Source organism: Lynx canadensis, chromosome F1, assembly GCF_007474595.2.
Source record: "Lynx canadensis isolate LIC74 chromosome F1, mLynCan4.pri.v2, whole genome shotgun sequence".
In the NCBI taxonomy this organism is placed as follows: Eukaryota; Metazoa; Chordata; class Mammalia; order Carnivora; family Felidae; genus Lynx; species Lynx canadensis.
The window spans coordinates 62419949-62436777 of NC_044319.2; the positions used below are offsets into that span (position 1 = coordinate 62419949).

General features: G+C 43.9%; 1 protein-coding gene across 7 annotated transcripts in view; it reads right to left on the minus strand.

The window, feature by feature from the left end:
* Nucleotides 1-265: 265 nt before the first annotated feature.
* The window catches only part of UAP1 (UDP-N-acetylglucosamine pyrophosphorylase 1), a 38946-nt gene continuing 22382 nt past the window's right edge, over nt 266-16829 (minus strand). For 2 of the 7 annotated variants that reach the window (XM_030302158.1, XM_030302159.1), the window contains 7 exons: nt 15459-15631; nt 10751-10944; nt 9703-9843; nt 8422-8610; nt 7265-7315; nt 1955-2021; nt 266-840 (listed from right to left, as the gene is read on the minus strand). In XM_030302158.1, the coding sequence (XP_030158018.1) occupies nt 748-840; nt 1955-2021; nt 7265-7315; nt 8422-8610; nt 9703-9843; nt 10751-10944; nt 15459-15631 (908 nt within the window). In that variant the 3' untranslated portion in view covers nt 266-747. The remainder of the gene's footprint in view (nt 841-1954; nt 2022-7264; nt 7316-8421; nt 8611-9702; nt 9844-10750; nt 10945-15458; nt 15632-16829) is intronic. The other 5 variants (XM_032591694.1, XM_030302160.1, XM_030302161.1 and 2 more) reach the window with 5 other exon arrangements.

Consider the following 16829-nt stretch of genomic DNA (forward strand, 5'->3'; position numbering starts at 1 on the left):
CAGGCTCTATGCTGACACACCGGAGCCTGCTTGGGATCCTCTCTCTCCCCTTCTCTCTGCCCCTCCCTTGCTCACGTGCTCTCAAAATCAATAAACTCAAAAATAAATAAATAAATAAATAAATAAATAAATAAATAAATAAATACCACGAGGCTGCAATTTCCTGGAATTGCCAATTTGGTTTTCTGCCTTATGGCCAAGTTTCTCCCAAGTTTCATGTTTTTCTAGCAGAGTAATTTCCTCAACGTACAAATGCCACTCCAGAGACAGGAAGAAAAGTTTATTTGACTGTCCAATTATTTTCTTAAAAAAATTTAATTTCTGATAAAATAAAACACACTTTTAGTACCGTAGAAAGCTTTTGACACATACGAGGCCATATTATTACTATGTACAACTTCAAAAACAAATGTTTCCAGCTCCAAGTACAGTGATGTTGAACACCCTGACTATGCCCCAGCTGTAGGAAATTTCCTGGTTGGCCAACGTCTTCCTTGGCTCGGAAAACAAAGTCTACAATTGAAAAATAGAAGTAAGACCTTCAGTGAGTTGAGAATCATAAAAATGCTTTCTGGAGAGTTCAGTCATCTGGATCCTGGGGAACACGCGGGAGTTGTAAGAGTTCAACAAGCGAAAGGAAACCCCGTGGATATTCACGGGTGAGTATTCCAGGAGAGGCCCTGAGGTTCACAGTTGCTCTCTCAAAAGTAAAAGCTATTCTTACTGTGGTGGAACTTAGTCTCCAGTTCACAGGCCGTTCTTCACCAGCTCATGGACTCCATTCTCATCAATGATTAAAGGCGCGTGGAACTCTTTATCTGCCACGTAACTTTCTATTCCCTGAAAGAAGGGTTGGAATGAAACACAGAAAACCGGCAGGCGCTAGTCATACGATGCAGGACGCCGTGACTATACCAAAGATTTAAAGCATGGATGCCAAAAAGTGGGGTTGAGATGCAGAATTTAAAAGTCGGTAAAAATCTACTTAGTATACTTTTTAAACTGAGGTTACTGACCGATTTACAGAAGCATAAAACAAGTAACAATGAAAGGAAAATTACTCTGATTATAATTCTTGAAGTAAGTAAGGTGTTAATCATTCTTCCTATCATCATCAACCAACAGAGTCAACTTTCTCAGCAATGTGGCTGTCTCTGATGCTGGAGCTAAGCAATCTGACAAGGGTCTCCAGGAAAAATATCACATATTAGAAGAGTAGGAACCCCTAAATCCCCCAGTCCTGAAAGTGAGAGTACCAAGTATACGAACAAAACCACCCTTTGGGAGAAAAAAGTGCACTGCATTTTAAAAAGCCAGATAGCCCCCAAACCCAGAGAACAATCTGACAGTGGCCAGAGGGGAGGGGGCTGGGGGGGGGGGGGGAGCAAAATGTGAAGGGGAGTGGCAGGTGGAGGCTTCCAGCTATGGAAGAAGTAGGTCATGGGATGAAAGGTCCAGCAGAGGGAGCACAGCCAAGGGCACGGCGGTAGTGCCCTATGGTGACAGACGGCAGCTACACCTGTGAGCACAGCAGAACGTACAGACCTGCTGACTCACAAGCTGTGCACCTGAAAACAATGCAACACTGGGTGTCAGCTATATTTCAGTTAAAAAACAAAAGAGCTGGATAACTTATCTTAAAAAAAAAGCCAACTGTTTTCAAAGACCACCGGATGAGCAGGGCAGAACACTTAAACATAAAATAGTATCAGAATCAGGGACGCCTGGGTGGCTCAGCTGGTTAAGCATCCGACTTCAAGTCAGGTCATGATCTCGCGGTTCTTGAGTTTGAGCCCCCCTTCAGATCCTCTGTCCCCCTCTCTCTCTGCACCTCCCCGACTCACGCACATGCTCTCGTTCTCAACAATAAACATTTTTAGTTAAAAATAAATAAATAAAAAGTTTCAGAATCCTACTTTTCAAAGAATAAGAAGAAAAGGAAAATCAGACTTACTTCTCCAGCATAGGAGATAAGAGGAGAGATTTCACACTGAATTGGTACATCATTGGCATCCTTCAAGCTAAGAAAAAAAAGCAGACATGTTGAAGGTTCTGCTTCTCATGTTACTGCGAGAGTGAAAGTACAGACCACCCCTTCCCTCTGAGAAGCTTGCAGATAACCGAACTCTCCCAGTTAAGCAAACAGAACAGCCGCTATCCTGATGGCCACCAGATTCCCTGAGGATTAAGGTAACGTGAACTTGTCATGGTCCAGAAGACGCTATGGGGGGGCGAAGGCCAGTAATTACCAGCAGATCTTCAAAGCACTTCACCTGTATCGTTACACGTATCCCTCTAACGCACATCTCATCTTTTACCATGGTTAAGTTTGAATGTCATAAAGAAGGGACTATTTATGGACTATATACTATAGAATATATACTACGGTCCAGGCCCGCTAAGGATTCAGTACTCTGAATCCTTCATATTTCACCTTAATCCTGACCACGACCTTGAGAGTTAAGTACTCTCAAGTAAGTACTAATACGGACAAACATTCTAAAGCTGTACTGTCCAACATACGTTGGCCACCTGCCACATGCAGTTCCTTAAATTTAAATTTTTGAAATTAACTAAAATTCTAAAACTCAGTTCCTTGGTCACAAAACCCACATTTCAAGTGCTCAGTAGCTGTGAATGGCTAATGACTGCCCAATCAGATGGCACAGACATAGAACATTTCCTTCACTACAGAAAGTTCTACTGGACAGCGCTGTTCTAAAGGTCAGTTATTTCCCGGTATACTTTTTCCGTGCAATCCAAACCTCCTGGATTAGCTGAGCTGATTCATTTGATGTTTCAAAGTGCTTCTCTGCTACTTTCACCAAAGTCTCTTTTCCAAGAGCTAAGGCAGAATGCAACCCAAGCAAAGACAAGGCCAAAGTCACCATTTGCTTCCCCTAGGTCACATTCTAACGTATATAGCTACTCGATCCTGAGTTTCTAAAAGTTTCTAAAGTTTTTAATGTAAAAGTCAATAAGCAGTGTTTTTAATATGCTTAAAGGCATGAGACCTCTCTCTAGGTTTTTCCACCGGTAGGACTGAGAGCACACAAAAACTAGTCTTTCACAACCTCAAACGGCAGCTTTCCTTTGTTTTACCAAATATGTATCCGAAGCTTTGGCGGAGTCAAAATCACAGGGCGATGCCCAAGCTTCCTTTTCTACACAGAACCATGTGGGGGCACCTGGGTGGCTCAGTCAGTTGAGCGGACATCCACCTTCAGCTCAGGTCATGATCTCACAGTCCGTGACTTTGGGCCCCACCTTGGGCTCACTGCTGTCAGCCTGTCAGCACAGAGCCTGCTTGGAATCCTCTGTCCCCCCACCCCCTGCCCCTTCCCTACTTGTGACCTCTCAAAAACAAATAAATATCGGGGCGCCTGGGTGGCGCAGTCGGTTAAGCGTCCGACTTCAGCCAGGTCACGATCTCGGCGGTCCGTGAGTTCGAGCCCCACGTCAGGCTCTGGGCTGATGGCTCAGAGCCTGGAGCCTGTTTCCAATTCTGTGTCTCCCTCTCTCTCTGCCCCTCCCCCGTTCATGCTCTGTCTCTCTCTGTCCCAAAAATAAATAAACGTTGAAAAAAAAATTTTTAAAAAAACAAAACAAAAAAAACAAATAAATATTAAAAATAAAGAAACAGAACCATGTGGCTTGAGTTCAAGGTGTTCTAGATCCTTCTCCAGCTTGCCCTGCTACTTTTCACTCAAACCAGCCAGCTGCACACACTTTGGATTATTCCAAGTCATTCTCAACCATGTCAAATAAAAATCTGGACTATCCAAATTATAGCCATCCTCCAAGATTCAGCACAAGCCCCAACCTTCCCTTGACCACTGCATCTCGTAGTGATTGCTCTCATTTATTTATACCAAAAAAATATATATATATGAGAGACATCTGCTAAGTCACTGCCTCCTAAATAATAATAATTACTTATGTCATACATTTAACACATTAACACACACTGCCTGATGATGTTACTTAACTCTTATGCATCTTGACCTCCCAGTAGGCTTAAGAAAGGACTCTTTTCTCTTGCGAAAACTACTGCAGTAATGAAGGTCTGTGAGCAGGCCTACAAAGGTTTGCTGGCTGAACGAATAAATGAAGTACGGAGGTAGATAGCTGACAGACTAATTTGGAGAAGAGACGAATTTAAAAAATGGGGCACACATCTATCCAGACCTGTGTCAGATTCTATCAAAAGAGCTCAAGAAATCTGGTCCCGACCCTCTGGGGCAGCTCGGAGTCATATTAAACCATATGGGAAAAACAAGGACCCGTCTCACCGATGAGAGGCACACAACAGCCCCGTCCCACCAGAGCCTGTGAGGAATTTGACGTCTGCCACGATCAGAAGGTGGTTTTGGACCCAAGGAACACATAGCTGACCTAAATGTAACTTCTCTTCACGTACCACAAAGAAAAGAAAGCCACTTTGAATAAAGCTGGATGCCCAGAAGGAGGGAAGACAGAAGCTCCCATCACCAAATGCAAGATCGCAGGAGATCGGCAACTTAAACCAGTGACAGTACTGTTCCCCAAAGTCTTTGGCCAAGAGTACTTTTGGTAACTAACTGCTCCATAGGGGTTAAGATGAAAACTAGAACTAATGTCACCTGGTCAAAACTCAGCACCTTGTTTCCATTCTTTCAGAGTATCTCCCAGCTGTTTCCTTTATACAAAATACCTCCTTGTCACCTCTCACTTGCAAGTAATCTTTTTCTACTCACTTGAGGACACCCTTTAGAGAGAAGAATTTCAGCAGGAACAATTTTATTTCTAAGTCTGCGATCTCATTGGGGGCTCAACTTTGATTTCAGTTTAATTATTCTACAAATGGCTAAAAGGACATCACTGGGGAGACAAGTACTATATAAAAGAACCCAAACAAGAAATAGTGTTTAAAACATTTGTATCTTGGGGCGCCTGGGTGGCGCAGTCGGTTAAGCGTCCGACTTCAGCCAGGTCGTGATCTCGCGGTCCATGAGTTCGAGCCCCGCGTCAGGCTCTGGGCTGACGGCTCAGAGCCTGGAGCCTGCTTCCGATTCTGTGTCTCCCTCTCTCTCTGCCCCTCCCCCGTTCATGCTCTGTCTCTCTCTGTCCCAAAAATAAATAAACGTTGAAAAAAAAAATTTTTTAAAACATTTGTATCTCAACGGAGGTAGCTGGCTGCTGATTTCAGCTCTGTCATTAAGAAACTATTCCGCTTTTTGGGGCGCCTGGGTGGCTCAGTCGGTTGGACGGCCGACTTCGGCTCAGGTCATGATCTCACGGTCCGTGAGTTCAAGCCCCGCGTCGGGCTCTGTGCTGACGGCTCTGAGCCTGGAGCCTGCTTCGGATTCTGTGTCTCCCTCTCTCTCTGACCCTCCCCCCATTCATGCTCTGTCTCTCTCTGTCTCAAAAATAAACGTTAAAAAAAAAAAATTAAAAAAAAAAAAAAAGAAACTATTTCGCTTTTTGAGGTTAAAAGCTGTGGCTCGGGGCACATGGGTGGCTCAATCGGTTAAGCCTCTAACTTTGGGACAGGTCATGATCTCTCAGGTCATGAACTCAGCTCATGAGTTCAAGCCCCACGTCGGGCTCTCCACTCTCCGCACAGAGCCTGCTTCAACGCCTCTGTCTCCCTCACTCTCTGCCCCTCTTGTGTGTGTGTGCTCTTTCTCGCTCCCTCAAAAAATATACATTAAAAAAAAAAAAAAAAGGCTGTGGCTCAGTGAGAAAGATATTTTGGGTCAAAAATCTATTTCTTAAATTATAAAAGCACCTTGCTCCTGCAGCGCCTGGGTGGTTCAGCTGGTTAAGCGAGCGACTTCGGCTCAGGTCATGATCTCACAGTTTGTGAGTTCGAGCCCCACATCAGGCTCTGCACTGACAGCTCAGAGCCTGGAGCCTGCTTTGGATTCCATGTCTCCCTCTCTCTCTGCCCCTCCCCTGCCTGTCTGTCTCAAAAATAAATAAACGTTTAAAACAAATAAAATAAAATAAATAAATAAAATAAAAGCACCTTGCTTCCATATTTTAAAAATGATGGACGGGGCAGAAAATAACACAGTGTTCTGCATCTTGGTTCCCAAAGGCATGAAGGGCAACAGTCACCTTTGGTTCCTATAAGAAACTAGCCAGATCTGTGATCCCACTTCCTTGTCTACGGGCAAGGAGACACTGACACCGACAGGGACCCATCTCCATAGGGAAAAGGTGAGTGACACAGGCAGAAAAAAAAGGAAAAACAACCACAAGGACAAAAAAGATATCACATCCCTGTGGCTACTTCTTTTTAAAAAAATTTTTTTTAATGTTTATTTTTGAGACAGACAGAAACAGAGCACGAACGGGGGAGGGTCAGAGAGAGGAAGACACAGAATCTGAGCAGACTCCGAGCTATCAGCACAGAGCCCAATGTGGGGCTCGAACTCATGGACTGTGAGATCATGACCTGAGCCGAAGCCAGACGCTCAACTAACTGAGCCACCCAGGCATCCCCCCGACCCGTGGCTACTTCTCAGATAACTCTCATCTCCAGATCCTCCGCCCTGTACGTTTCCCAAATTATCTTCAACGCTTAAAACTTCTAACTAAATAACTTTTCAGACGTAGCAAGAACACCAGACTGCCTCTTTAGCTATAAGGATAATGGCTTTTGCAAACGCTATCAATACCCCGATGAGAGAGGATATGTGTTACTTCTAGCTGCAAATTATCTGCCATTCAGACAAAAAGCTTCTTTCTTTGGGCGCAGGATAAGAACTGACTAAAATTAACACACAAAATTAACACACGGAAGGGAGCTGTTAGTATGAGAAAACACTGAAAGAACAGTTTTCTCTATGTTAAGAGCCATCAGATACGTCGGAGGCCGCTAGCTTTATACTGAGAGCACATCTCCAATTCAGTGAGACACCTCTTCAGAATGCTCTTCTTATCTAGCTGATGCTGGGGTCTCAACTTGCTCTCCCGGCCTGGAACTTGCCCAAGGCCTTACCCATCACTAGTGGATCTGTCACTACAGACTCAAACATCCACGTCAGATTCTCTAGTAGAGCATGCTCCCCACTGCCAGCATGCACGGAGACTCCGAGTTAGTGTCATCCCAACAGATACCGGCCACCAAGTAAGCGCAGGACACCCCCACCAAAGCTTCAACCATCCACCCGCCCCGGACCACCAAAGGGCAGAGCACTAAAGCTACAAATGCCAGTTAGTATGGAGGGAAGCACAGCCCCGTCACCATGCGCTGCGGGCAGGCTGGGATATTTACTTGAGATTGACATCAGTTGTGATGGTCTCTGACTTCCCATTTGTAGCACTGCTATGTAGGAATAAATAAGCATTAATGGGAATGGAAAACAAATCAAACAGTAACAATGAAGTGGAAATGCAAAATATATTTGACTGAAAGGCATGTCGATGTATGGTAAATTATAAACTTGGCAAAGGAAATCGGAAGGGGTAAAAAAAAAACTCAACGGCCAGCGACGAAGCATGAAGGACAACTGACGGGCCACAGAGCAAACCTGTTGACGAGACAGAGCCTGAACGTGGCTCCGGGCTGCGACACAGCCCAGCCCCGGCCCTGCTGGTAAAAGCATGCTCACGGACCAGTCAGCTGGCGGATGTTCTAACGTTCCCCAAGGCATTCTAGCGCTTTGGAGCATGCAGCCGTCCATTTTATCCGTTACGAACATAAATTACACGGCAGCCTGTTTTGTACATAAGTGCACAAATATCAAATGAGTTTGAAGGGGGTAATTCTAGGTGCCAGTGAGGGTTTGATCATAAAATTCAAGAGTTAGCTTAAAATTGCTTTCTCTTAGACTTAAATAGCTAAAAGTGCCTTCTCTTTTCTAACTTTTAAATCCCAAAACATTTCTCAAGTTTGAGTATCAGTGAATGCCAGTGCCACCCCCTTCCTTTCCCGGCGCCTCCCCCAGTGACCGTGAAGGAGCTGCGGTCGGAGGGGCAGCGGGCCGACATCTCATAGGTCGCATGTGGGTGGCGGGTCTCTGGCGGGAAGTGGCAGGTGGGGAGTCTCACAGATGGCACAAGTAGTGAGGCCACGGGCACGTGAGTGGCAACAACCAGGGCTTTCACTCTGCGGTGCAGTGTGCCCCCGGCGGGCTTTACCCATATGGCATGCCAACAGGATTCCCTCCTGACCGCCCTTCAGCAAGAGTCATACACGGACATGGTGGACGCATATCCAAAACGAGAGATTCAGAAGTGATTCCTCTTTAACGGGAAGAAAAGCTATCACTCTCTTTGTAACGGGCAAAAGCCACCATACACTGGGAACTGCCCACGTCAATACTATGCTTTTTGAAAAAACATCTAGGAACAGTCAGAGGGAGAGGAGAAAGGTCCGAAGAGACAAAGTCCAGGAAGCGTCCACACACACGAGATCAGACACTGACTTACCGAGGAATGGCTGGGAGGCGAGAGCCGTTTTCGTCTATGAAGTGGCCCCCCGCGTTGAGGACCCAGCAGTGATGAAGGGACAGCAGGGCGTGTCGCGCGGTAGTAGGATTGTCCTTCCCGTTCTGACTGTCCGCGTTCTTCAGCGGGGAAAACTCATCTTCACGTAGTACTTCATACACCACGAACTTCCTGGAGTGGAGCCATACAGGAACCACTTTATCACAAAGTTTAAAACTGCAAACACAGCTGTGATCCGTCTACACAGCTAAGCCCTGGTCCTCAACAGCTGGTCTTAACCTGATTCCAGACGAACACTGAAAGAAATCCTGCTCGTCCCTAGACTAAAGCTGGAATTCTTTTCTCCAATGCAAAAATGAGAAATTATTTTCACCCCAAACTACAAAACACTTCATCTTAAGTCAGAAAGGTCAGAAATCTTAATGCAAAACCCATGAGTATCTGTTCTGGGGGTGGGGAAGGGGGAGGCAAAAAAAGATGCCTTAGAAGCCCACAGGGGAAGATGAATCTTATACAGCTAATTCGTCTTCTGCATTTGTACACTGGCCAAATTCGGAGCCACATACCTCAGCCTCGAATGTGATCTCTGATGGAGAGCTGTAGAATCTGAAGTCATGTTCTCCGAAACACGTACTTATAGGTCAGTAAGACAGCCTACGCACAAACTGGGCCCATTCCCTAGCTCAACCTTTTAGTCTCTTAGCCAAGGTAAGTGACAATTTTAACAAAATTTAACAATTTTGCAGGAGAGTCAGACAATGGACTAACGGGTGTAAAGAAAACATACAGGTTGGGGCGCCTGGGTGGCCCAGTCGGCTGAGCGTCCGGCTTCAGCTCAGGTCATGATCTCACGGTTCGCGAGTTCGAGCCCCACGTTGGGCTCTGTGCTGACGGCTCGGAGCCTGCAGTCTGTTTCAGATTCTGTGTCTCCCTCTCTCTCTGACCCTCCCTTGCTCGTGCTCTGTCTCTCTCTCTCTCTCAAAAATAAATAAACATTAAAATGAAAGAAAGAAAGAAAGAAAGAAAGAAAGAAAGAAAGAAAGAAAGAAAGAAAGAAAGAAAGAAAGAAAGAAAACATACAGGCAACTCAAATCATACTCCCAGGTTGGCGCTTTGAGAGAATGATAATGAGTCTCGACAGGACAATCACAGCCACAATGCCACACCTCACGTACATGCTCCCGACAGCGTCCTGGCCTAACGGAGTGAAAAGCAACATTTCAAGACCTGTAGCTAATCTTACTGGTGCTGCTGAAAACATACTTTGCAAACTGGAAGATGTCAAAGACGAATTTTTCCATCTTTATTCCATTTGGTTTGTCTGGCTTAATTAACTGCCCCTGGGAATCCACGTAGGGAATCTTCTTTTGAGCCACATGGTGCTGCAACTGAGGTTCATAAATACTGAGTAGAAAAAAAAAAAAGACATAATCACTTTCCGAAGTTAAAATGCCAGAAAATCCGATAATCACACTCAGGCACAAATGCACCCACAACCTTGCTAAGACTGTCAAAGTGAAGCGCATCTGGGAAGTTTCGGTTCATGTTTAAATATGAAGTGAACAGATTTCCCTATCCACCTCCTTAGTTTTAAAAGAATCCAGTAATGATCTCCACGTTAAAGAGCACACACCACAGCTCACACCAATGTCTCTCCCAGTTTCCATGTCTTCCAAAAAAGGTTCTGTTCTTTGCCCCAACTTTCCCAACCGAGAGCCCCTGAGGTGTGGAATGGGAAGATGAGGATCGACAGTTGTTATGGACAAATCAACTAACACAGCTACAAAGCGCAGAGTGGAACGGGAGATATTACGGAACTGGAGTCGATACCCTACAGTAAAGCTCAGGAACTTTTTGAGAAGTAAACCATCATCATGAATGTCTAAAAGCTATCACATGAAGCAGACAGTGAGAAGGTCCTTCCCTTAACAGACCGATGGATTAAAGAAGCTTCTGATGTTATGCTTTTATCCCACCACGCTGATTTCCACCCAGGTCTCCGGTTCTTTTCCCTACTGGTTCCCGAACGCTAGTCTGGGAGCCAGCTAAAATTGGGCGGGCAGCTTTTCAACGCTAGATGACCTGCGTCCACCAGCAGGAATTCTGAGGCCCTAGACGCAGGGCAGACAGGCTCCTAGAGATGTGCACCCTATCATGTGAAAACAACAACAATGTGAGATAAATTTCCACTTGATGAGGGTGATCTTCAGGGGAGAAGATGAATTCCACAGAATAAGGACTTGGGGTGTCTTCCTCCTTCTCAAGTGACTTAGTTCCTGAGAAATGACAGAAGAATCTATCTTGCTCATACTTGACAACATCTCTCAGAAACGGGACAGTGAAGAAGTGGTTGGCAATGTTCCCCGCGTTGAACAGCAGTCGCCCGTCCGAGCTTCGTTTCTGAGCTGTGGCCAGGGAGATCTCACTATATTCCACCACCTGGTAGACCCCGTCCACTCGGCAAACCACTCCCACGGGCTCCGTAGGGTTCGTTTTCTCTACCACCTGCCAAAGGAAGACAGCAGCAGGAAAAGAAATATAATCAAATGCGACATTGGAGATTTGCCACTTTCAAAAGCCACATCTACAGTTTTGCTTATATTGTCTTTAAGGCATTAAGTCAAAAGGAACCTCTAACTGCAGACCACCACCTACCCATCTTTATATTCTTTGACAGACTACTGTCCAACTGGAAATGAAGTAAATTATCTCCTTCCTGTTTATCACCTAACTAAACCATGGAATAGAAATGCCGTCACACACACAGAGCCCAGAGGAAATCACATTTGACTGGGAATAATTAAATGAGAAGTCTACTTCCCCGCAAATACCTTATTTTAATTAATTTACCCTTAACGACACTCAACGGTTGAGAATAAATGAAATGAAATTTCTCTGGGATTCATTAATACAAACGTAAGGCATTTGGTCTCTCATTTTGTATTGCCTGAATCATTATTTCATTTGAAAATGGTGCTTCTTTTGTTTTCATTCATGAATACAGCATGTTCCTTGTTTTTCCAGGAGTTGGCGAGGAGGTAGGGGGCGTCAAGGCAGGCAGGTCACTGGGATCTGGCTCCAACTTCAATCAGAAAAGCCTGCCCAATACTTATCTGTTTTGCATGTTAGACTTTGTCTGAAGTTGATCCTATGCTTTAAAGGAAGTTTGAAAACCAGTGACTTGATCATCTATCAATGGCTCTAGGCTGGGGGGAGCTGAGAGAAAGGTGTATACCTAAATCACAGGGAAATGTAGAATATGTAATTTAAGAAGAAAAAAAACAACCCTCACAAGTGATTCTGATACCCCACCACCCTAATCCAACACATCACTGGCCTAAATGAAATGTTCAGAAGAAAATTACGTTAAGCACTGTGTGAGATGCGCTAAAATAAAATCAAGATTCAGATGAGATGAATACCCGACAGAAGATTCAAACAACGGGAAGGTTTTAAAGATACTGCTGTCTGCCCTGTTCAACTAGCAATCCAGCATGCTTTGGAGTAGTTTGAAAAATCTGTCCCCAAACTAAAAAGTCTATCCTAAGCATACATGAAATCCACATCAATAAAGTTAAAACTTTTCCTCCGCAATTGATTTCTTAAAATAAGCCCGGCCAGCGGCAGTCTCCTCCAGACAACTAAAGCCACCATTGAGGACTTCGTTTACACAGCAATTACAGCGACAGGCGCAGAGTCTAGCTCGGTGAGGCAGGGCTACCGGGCACGGAAGTCCGCTGTGTGGTTTCACTGTTTGCCACCCTGAAAGGAGCACACTGTTCAATTTTCTACCAAGGAAGTGGATTACACTGGGGGGAAACGTACAACAAAATGATTTCCATCAATCACAGGCCTATGTGCAATTCTAATCTATCAACCCCTCACCCTCACCACCTCCACAGTTGGGGGTCTCACTAGACACGGAATTTGGAATAGAGCCCTCTCGTCCCCATTTAAACCTACACACACACACACACACACACACACAAAATTTTCCAGTCACCTCTGTGTGCCTCTACTCCGACCAGCCATAGAGAACAAACCTGAGCACATTCACACTTTACGGTTCCCAAGCGTTATGTCAGTGAAAGATGTACTTCTATGACAACTCTTGACCCTCCAAATATTACAAAAGTCTAGATTACAGAAGAATGCATTTGCAAACTGCGTAAACGGAAGGTCAGTTTCCATTACACAGAAAGTTATACAGCACAAAATTAAGAAGTTTGCTTGACTTTCTCCAAGGGAAATCCTGAAAAGCTGAGTTTGAAGTACCACTCCAAGCTCCAAGTTCAAGCTCAAAGCTCAAGCGACTGCTCTACAGAGTGACGACCTCCAGTTAACAATGGTTCCTGCCCTGTTAGCGCTGGGCTTCTGCAAACCACCGCTCTGAGTCTTTTCTCAAGGTTCTCACTCCATGAAGAATACTGAATTCCTGAATTCACAAAGACGGGAGCCTTTTAAAGAAGTAATGAAAAGAATTCCACTACCACACTATGAATAACTCCCTAATTCAGATGTTCGTAAAAATATATCTCGACATCTTGGTTTTCAATTAAAACAAAAAGGGTGGGAGGGCAGATTACATAAAGGCTTTCTGCCATTTCTAAAAGTTTTTAACATACACCCAGTCTTACCGCAATTTGACAACGGAGTAGTCCATCTGACTACGTAGTCACTCACTGAGTGACTTCTGCATTATGTTCCAGACACAGAACTAAGCAGGAGGACTGAGAGTCCTGGAGAACCCACAGGTGGTGGTGAAGAGGGACAGGTTACACCTGTATCTCTGTGTGACCAGTATACTCACAAATAGTAGTACATCTAATTTCGAGGTTTTTAAGCTGTCAGCAAAAACGTAATCACTCCAAAGAGTTTGGTTTTATAATGTGATAGTATACTACAACTAGGAGTTGGGGAATGTGAATTCTAATCCTGTTTCTGTGAATGGGGATGAATGACCTTGAGCCTGGAGCTCACTTAGAACTGGGCCTCAGAGTGCTCGTTTCTGAGATCAAAGGGGCTGATGAGATGATCTCTGAGGTTCTTTCCAGGTTCACCACTCGGATTGTATAGAATTTAAATTGACCTGAAGCCCAGAGCAGCAAAATTAAAGTTTCTGTTTTAGAAGGAAGAGTGACACCAAGCGGAGCAAAGTCAGAAATACAGTCTAGTTTTTTTTTTGTTTTTTTTTTTTTTAAGGCTCAGCTACTTAAAATGCCCTGTTCCTATTATAATTTAATAACCATTTACAATATAGTGCAGATACTCATACAGTATTAAAACAGAGAGAGGTCTTAAATAACAGAACCAACTTTCTATTTTCAGAGTCTAGAAGAGTCTTACTGGGGTCTACCAGCTTAATTTCTCTAAACCCGCACTGGTAAATTTAAAACTTCAGCTTTTATGGCTTTGCATTAGATTTACAGATTAATTTTAAGAGAAATGACATCTTTATAATAGAAAATATCTCAAACCAAGGCTAAGATATGCTTTTTATGGTATGCTTTTTAAATCCAAATATTTCAAATTTATATCTAGTCTAATCTGTTTGTGTCAGAAGCCTGTATTATATAGCTTTTGCTTTTGGCAGAAAGGTCTTCCCTTCATGTCAGTATTTTTTTCTTCTAACATTTTTATGGGTTTTTTTTATATTTAACTTTGTAATCCATTTGAAACTGATTTTGGTATGAGCTTTGAGGATGAGATTTTGCTTTATTTTCAGCCAGTTATCTCATTCGTTTCCCCCACCGATCTGAAATGCCATGTGTTTACATACAGCGTTCTTACGTGTACATGGATTGATTTCTGACTGCTCTATTCTGTTCCATCAATCTGTCATTCTACTCTGGTTTCAGGACTCTTTTTTTTATGTACAACCCATTTTAATACCTGGTAGACTGTCTCCAACCCTCCTGCCTCCTTCTCACCTTCTCTCAGCATTTTCCTGGCCATATTTACATGTTTTTTCTAAAGTTTATGATCATTTTGTTAAGTGTCCCCCAAATAGTCTCACTGGGACTTTGACCAAAATTGTGTTATACTTTAATTTGGTGAGAACTGATACTTTTACAGATTTCCAGAAAACAAGTATTGGTATTAATATTTTTAAATCTTTCGCAGTGTTTTCATGTTCTCTATTTTTTCCTAGAAACACGACACGTTTTGTTCACTGCCACATAGGCATGCCTCCTATATCATCATCTGTGCAACTAAAACAATGTTGAAAAGCAAATGGCAAGACCAGTCTTGTCACATGGCGATACAGACCTCCCCGCTTTTTCCCACCCACCCCGTCTATCTTAATATTAGTGTGATATGTTGATGGCTGTCAAGCAGTTAACAATCTCCTTCATTGCCCTTCTCTGCACATTTCCATCTACCACGAGGTAGCTTGTCAAATGCCTTGCTGAAATCTACATCTGCTATTCCCACCATACTTCCCTTCCTCCTACTCCAGCAACTTTGTCACTGGAAGAAAGTAGGTTAATCTGATCAAATACAACTTGATATTTTTTTAACTTTTTTTAATGTTTATTTCTGAGAGAGAGAGAGAGAGAGAGAGAGAGAGAGAGAAGGTACAAGTAGGGGAGGGGCAGAGAGAGAAGGAGACAAAGAATCAGAAGCAGGCTCCAAGCTCTGAGCTGGCAGCACAGAGCCCGACACGGGGCTCAAACCCACGAAGTGCAAGATCATGACCTGAGCCGAAGTTGGACACTTAACTGACTGAGCCACCCAGGCGCCCCAAACACAGCTTGATATTAACGAATCCATCCCAGGCCTAGTGATGATCATTCACTTTCCCAGTACTTAACAAATCATCCACACACAAGCACAGAACATTATTTCTAGAATCAAAAGCTGCCAATTTAAGAGAAAAAGTAGGTGGGGGATAATTTAGTTACTGGAGAGAGAGAAAATATTCCAATCACCCTAATAATTCTAGTTTGAGTCCTGGAATATACATTCTGACAGAGCAAATCCACCTCGAGCCTCGCTACGGTTGGGAAAGGTGTTACCTTTGCACCACAATCTGCTCCTTTCTGGATGCAGAAGCCAATGAACCGGGGGTCTGCCACTTTCACTAGGATGTTGTCAACACAGTAGACGTGAATGCTCCAAATGCCTCTCTGTTCCATGTCCTCCACGATATTCTGGGCTGCAAGCGCCCGATAAAGACCACCATTCCCATCTGGGAAATAAAAGAGCCCATTAGTAGCACACCAAAACCCATTCAGAAGGTACCCCCAAACTGTTACCTGGGTTAATGCCGTCAAACTGGGGTGAAGAGCTCTGAAAAGCAGTTTTACATCACAGTGTCAAGAAAAGTAAGTATCCGTAAGGAAGAATGGGGGTGTCAAAATATTAGACTACATGACTGTGAAAGTAATTTAGCAGAACTGAGAGAATAACATTAATGCAGGGCCAGGCAACCCAAAGACCATACTTCTCTTTTTAACTCAGCCCTTTTAACCATTTAGCCCATAATACATTGGGAAATATAAAATTATTTATCAAGTAATGATTATTTCATAACATTTCAAGCGTTGCTAATATTTGTACGATTCAAGTTAGCTCTGTGTTTACAGCGCCATCACGGACAATTTCCCCATCTCAAAAATAAAAATACATGAGCATATTATACCAAATAACTCATTAGGAAACCAGGTTAATATGAAGGTCAGATTTAAAATAAATATAGGTAAAAGCCTCTTCTTTCACATCTATTTTTAGTGCTGCTTTAATGTACTTCTTCCATCAACACTCGCAGCCTCAGCTTGAAAAACGGACAACTTTGGGGCACCTGGGTGGTTCAGTCAGTTAAGCGTCCAACTTCGGCTCAGGTCATGATCTCGTGGTTTGTGGGTTCGAGCCCCGCGTCAGGCTCTGTGCTGACCACTCAGAGCCTGGAGCCTGCTCTGGATTCTATGTCTCCCTCTCTCTCTGCCCCTCCCCTGCTCTTTCTCTCTCTCTCAAAAATAAATAAACATTAAAAAAAATTTTTTTTAATTGGACTTCACAAAAATAAAGCTAAAAATAAAGTGTTCCATAATTAAGAAGGAAAGAAAGCATTAAGATGACACAAAAGCCTATAACTGGAGACTACCACCGTTAACACTATTATTTGTCCCCTTTCAGCCTTTCCTCCAAGCAAAGATTCACATAGATATGAATCTGTCCACACGGTTATTTTTCTAGTGGGGATCACAGTCAGGGTCGCTGCATGTGTCTACACTGGCAGCGTGCCGACGGGTCTAGGATCCTCTAGCAGGCTGCAACGGGCACACGCCACCTGCAGGTGCTCAGAGCGGTGGCCCAGCCATACTGGGCGTGCAGCGTCACGCTTCCCATCGAAAGTTAACCTGAAACTACTTCTCTGTGTCATTTAG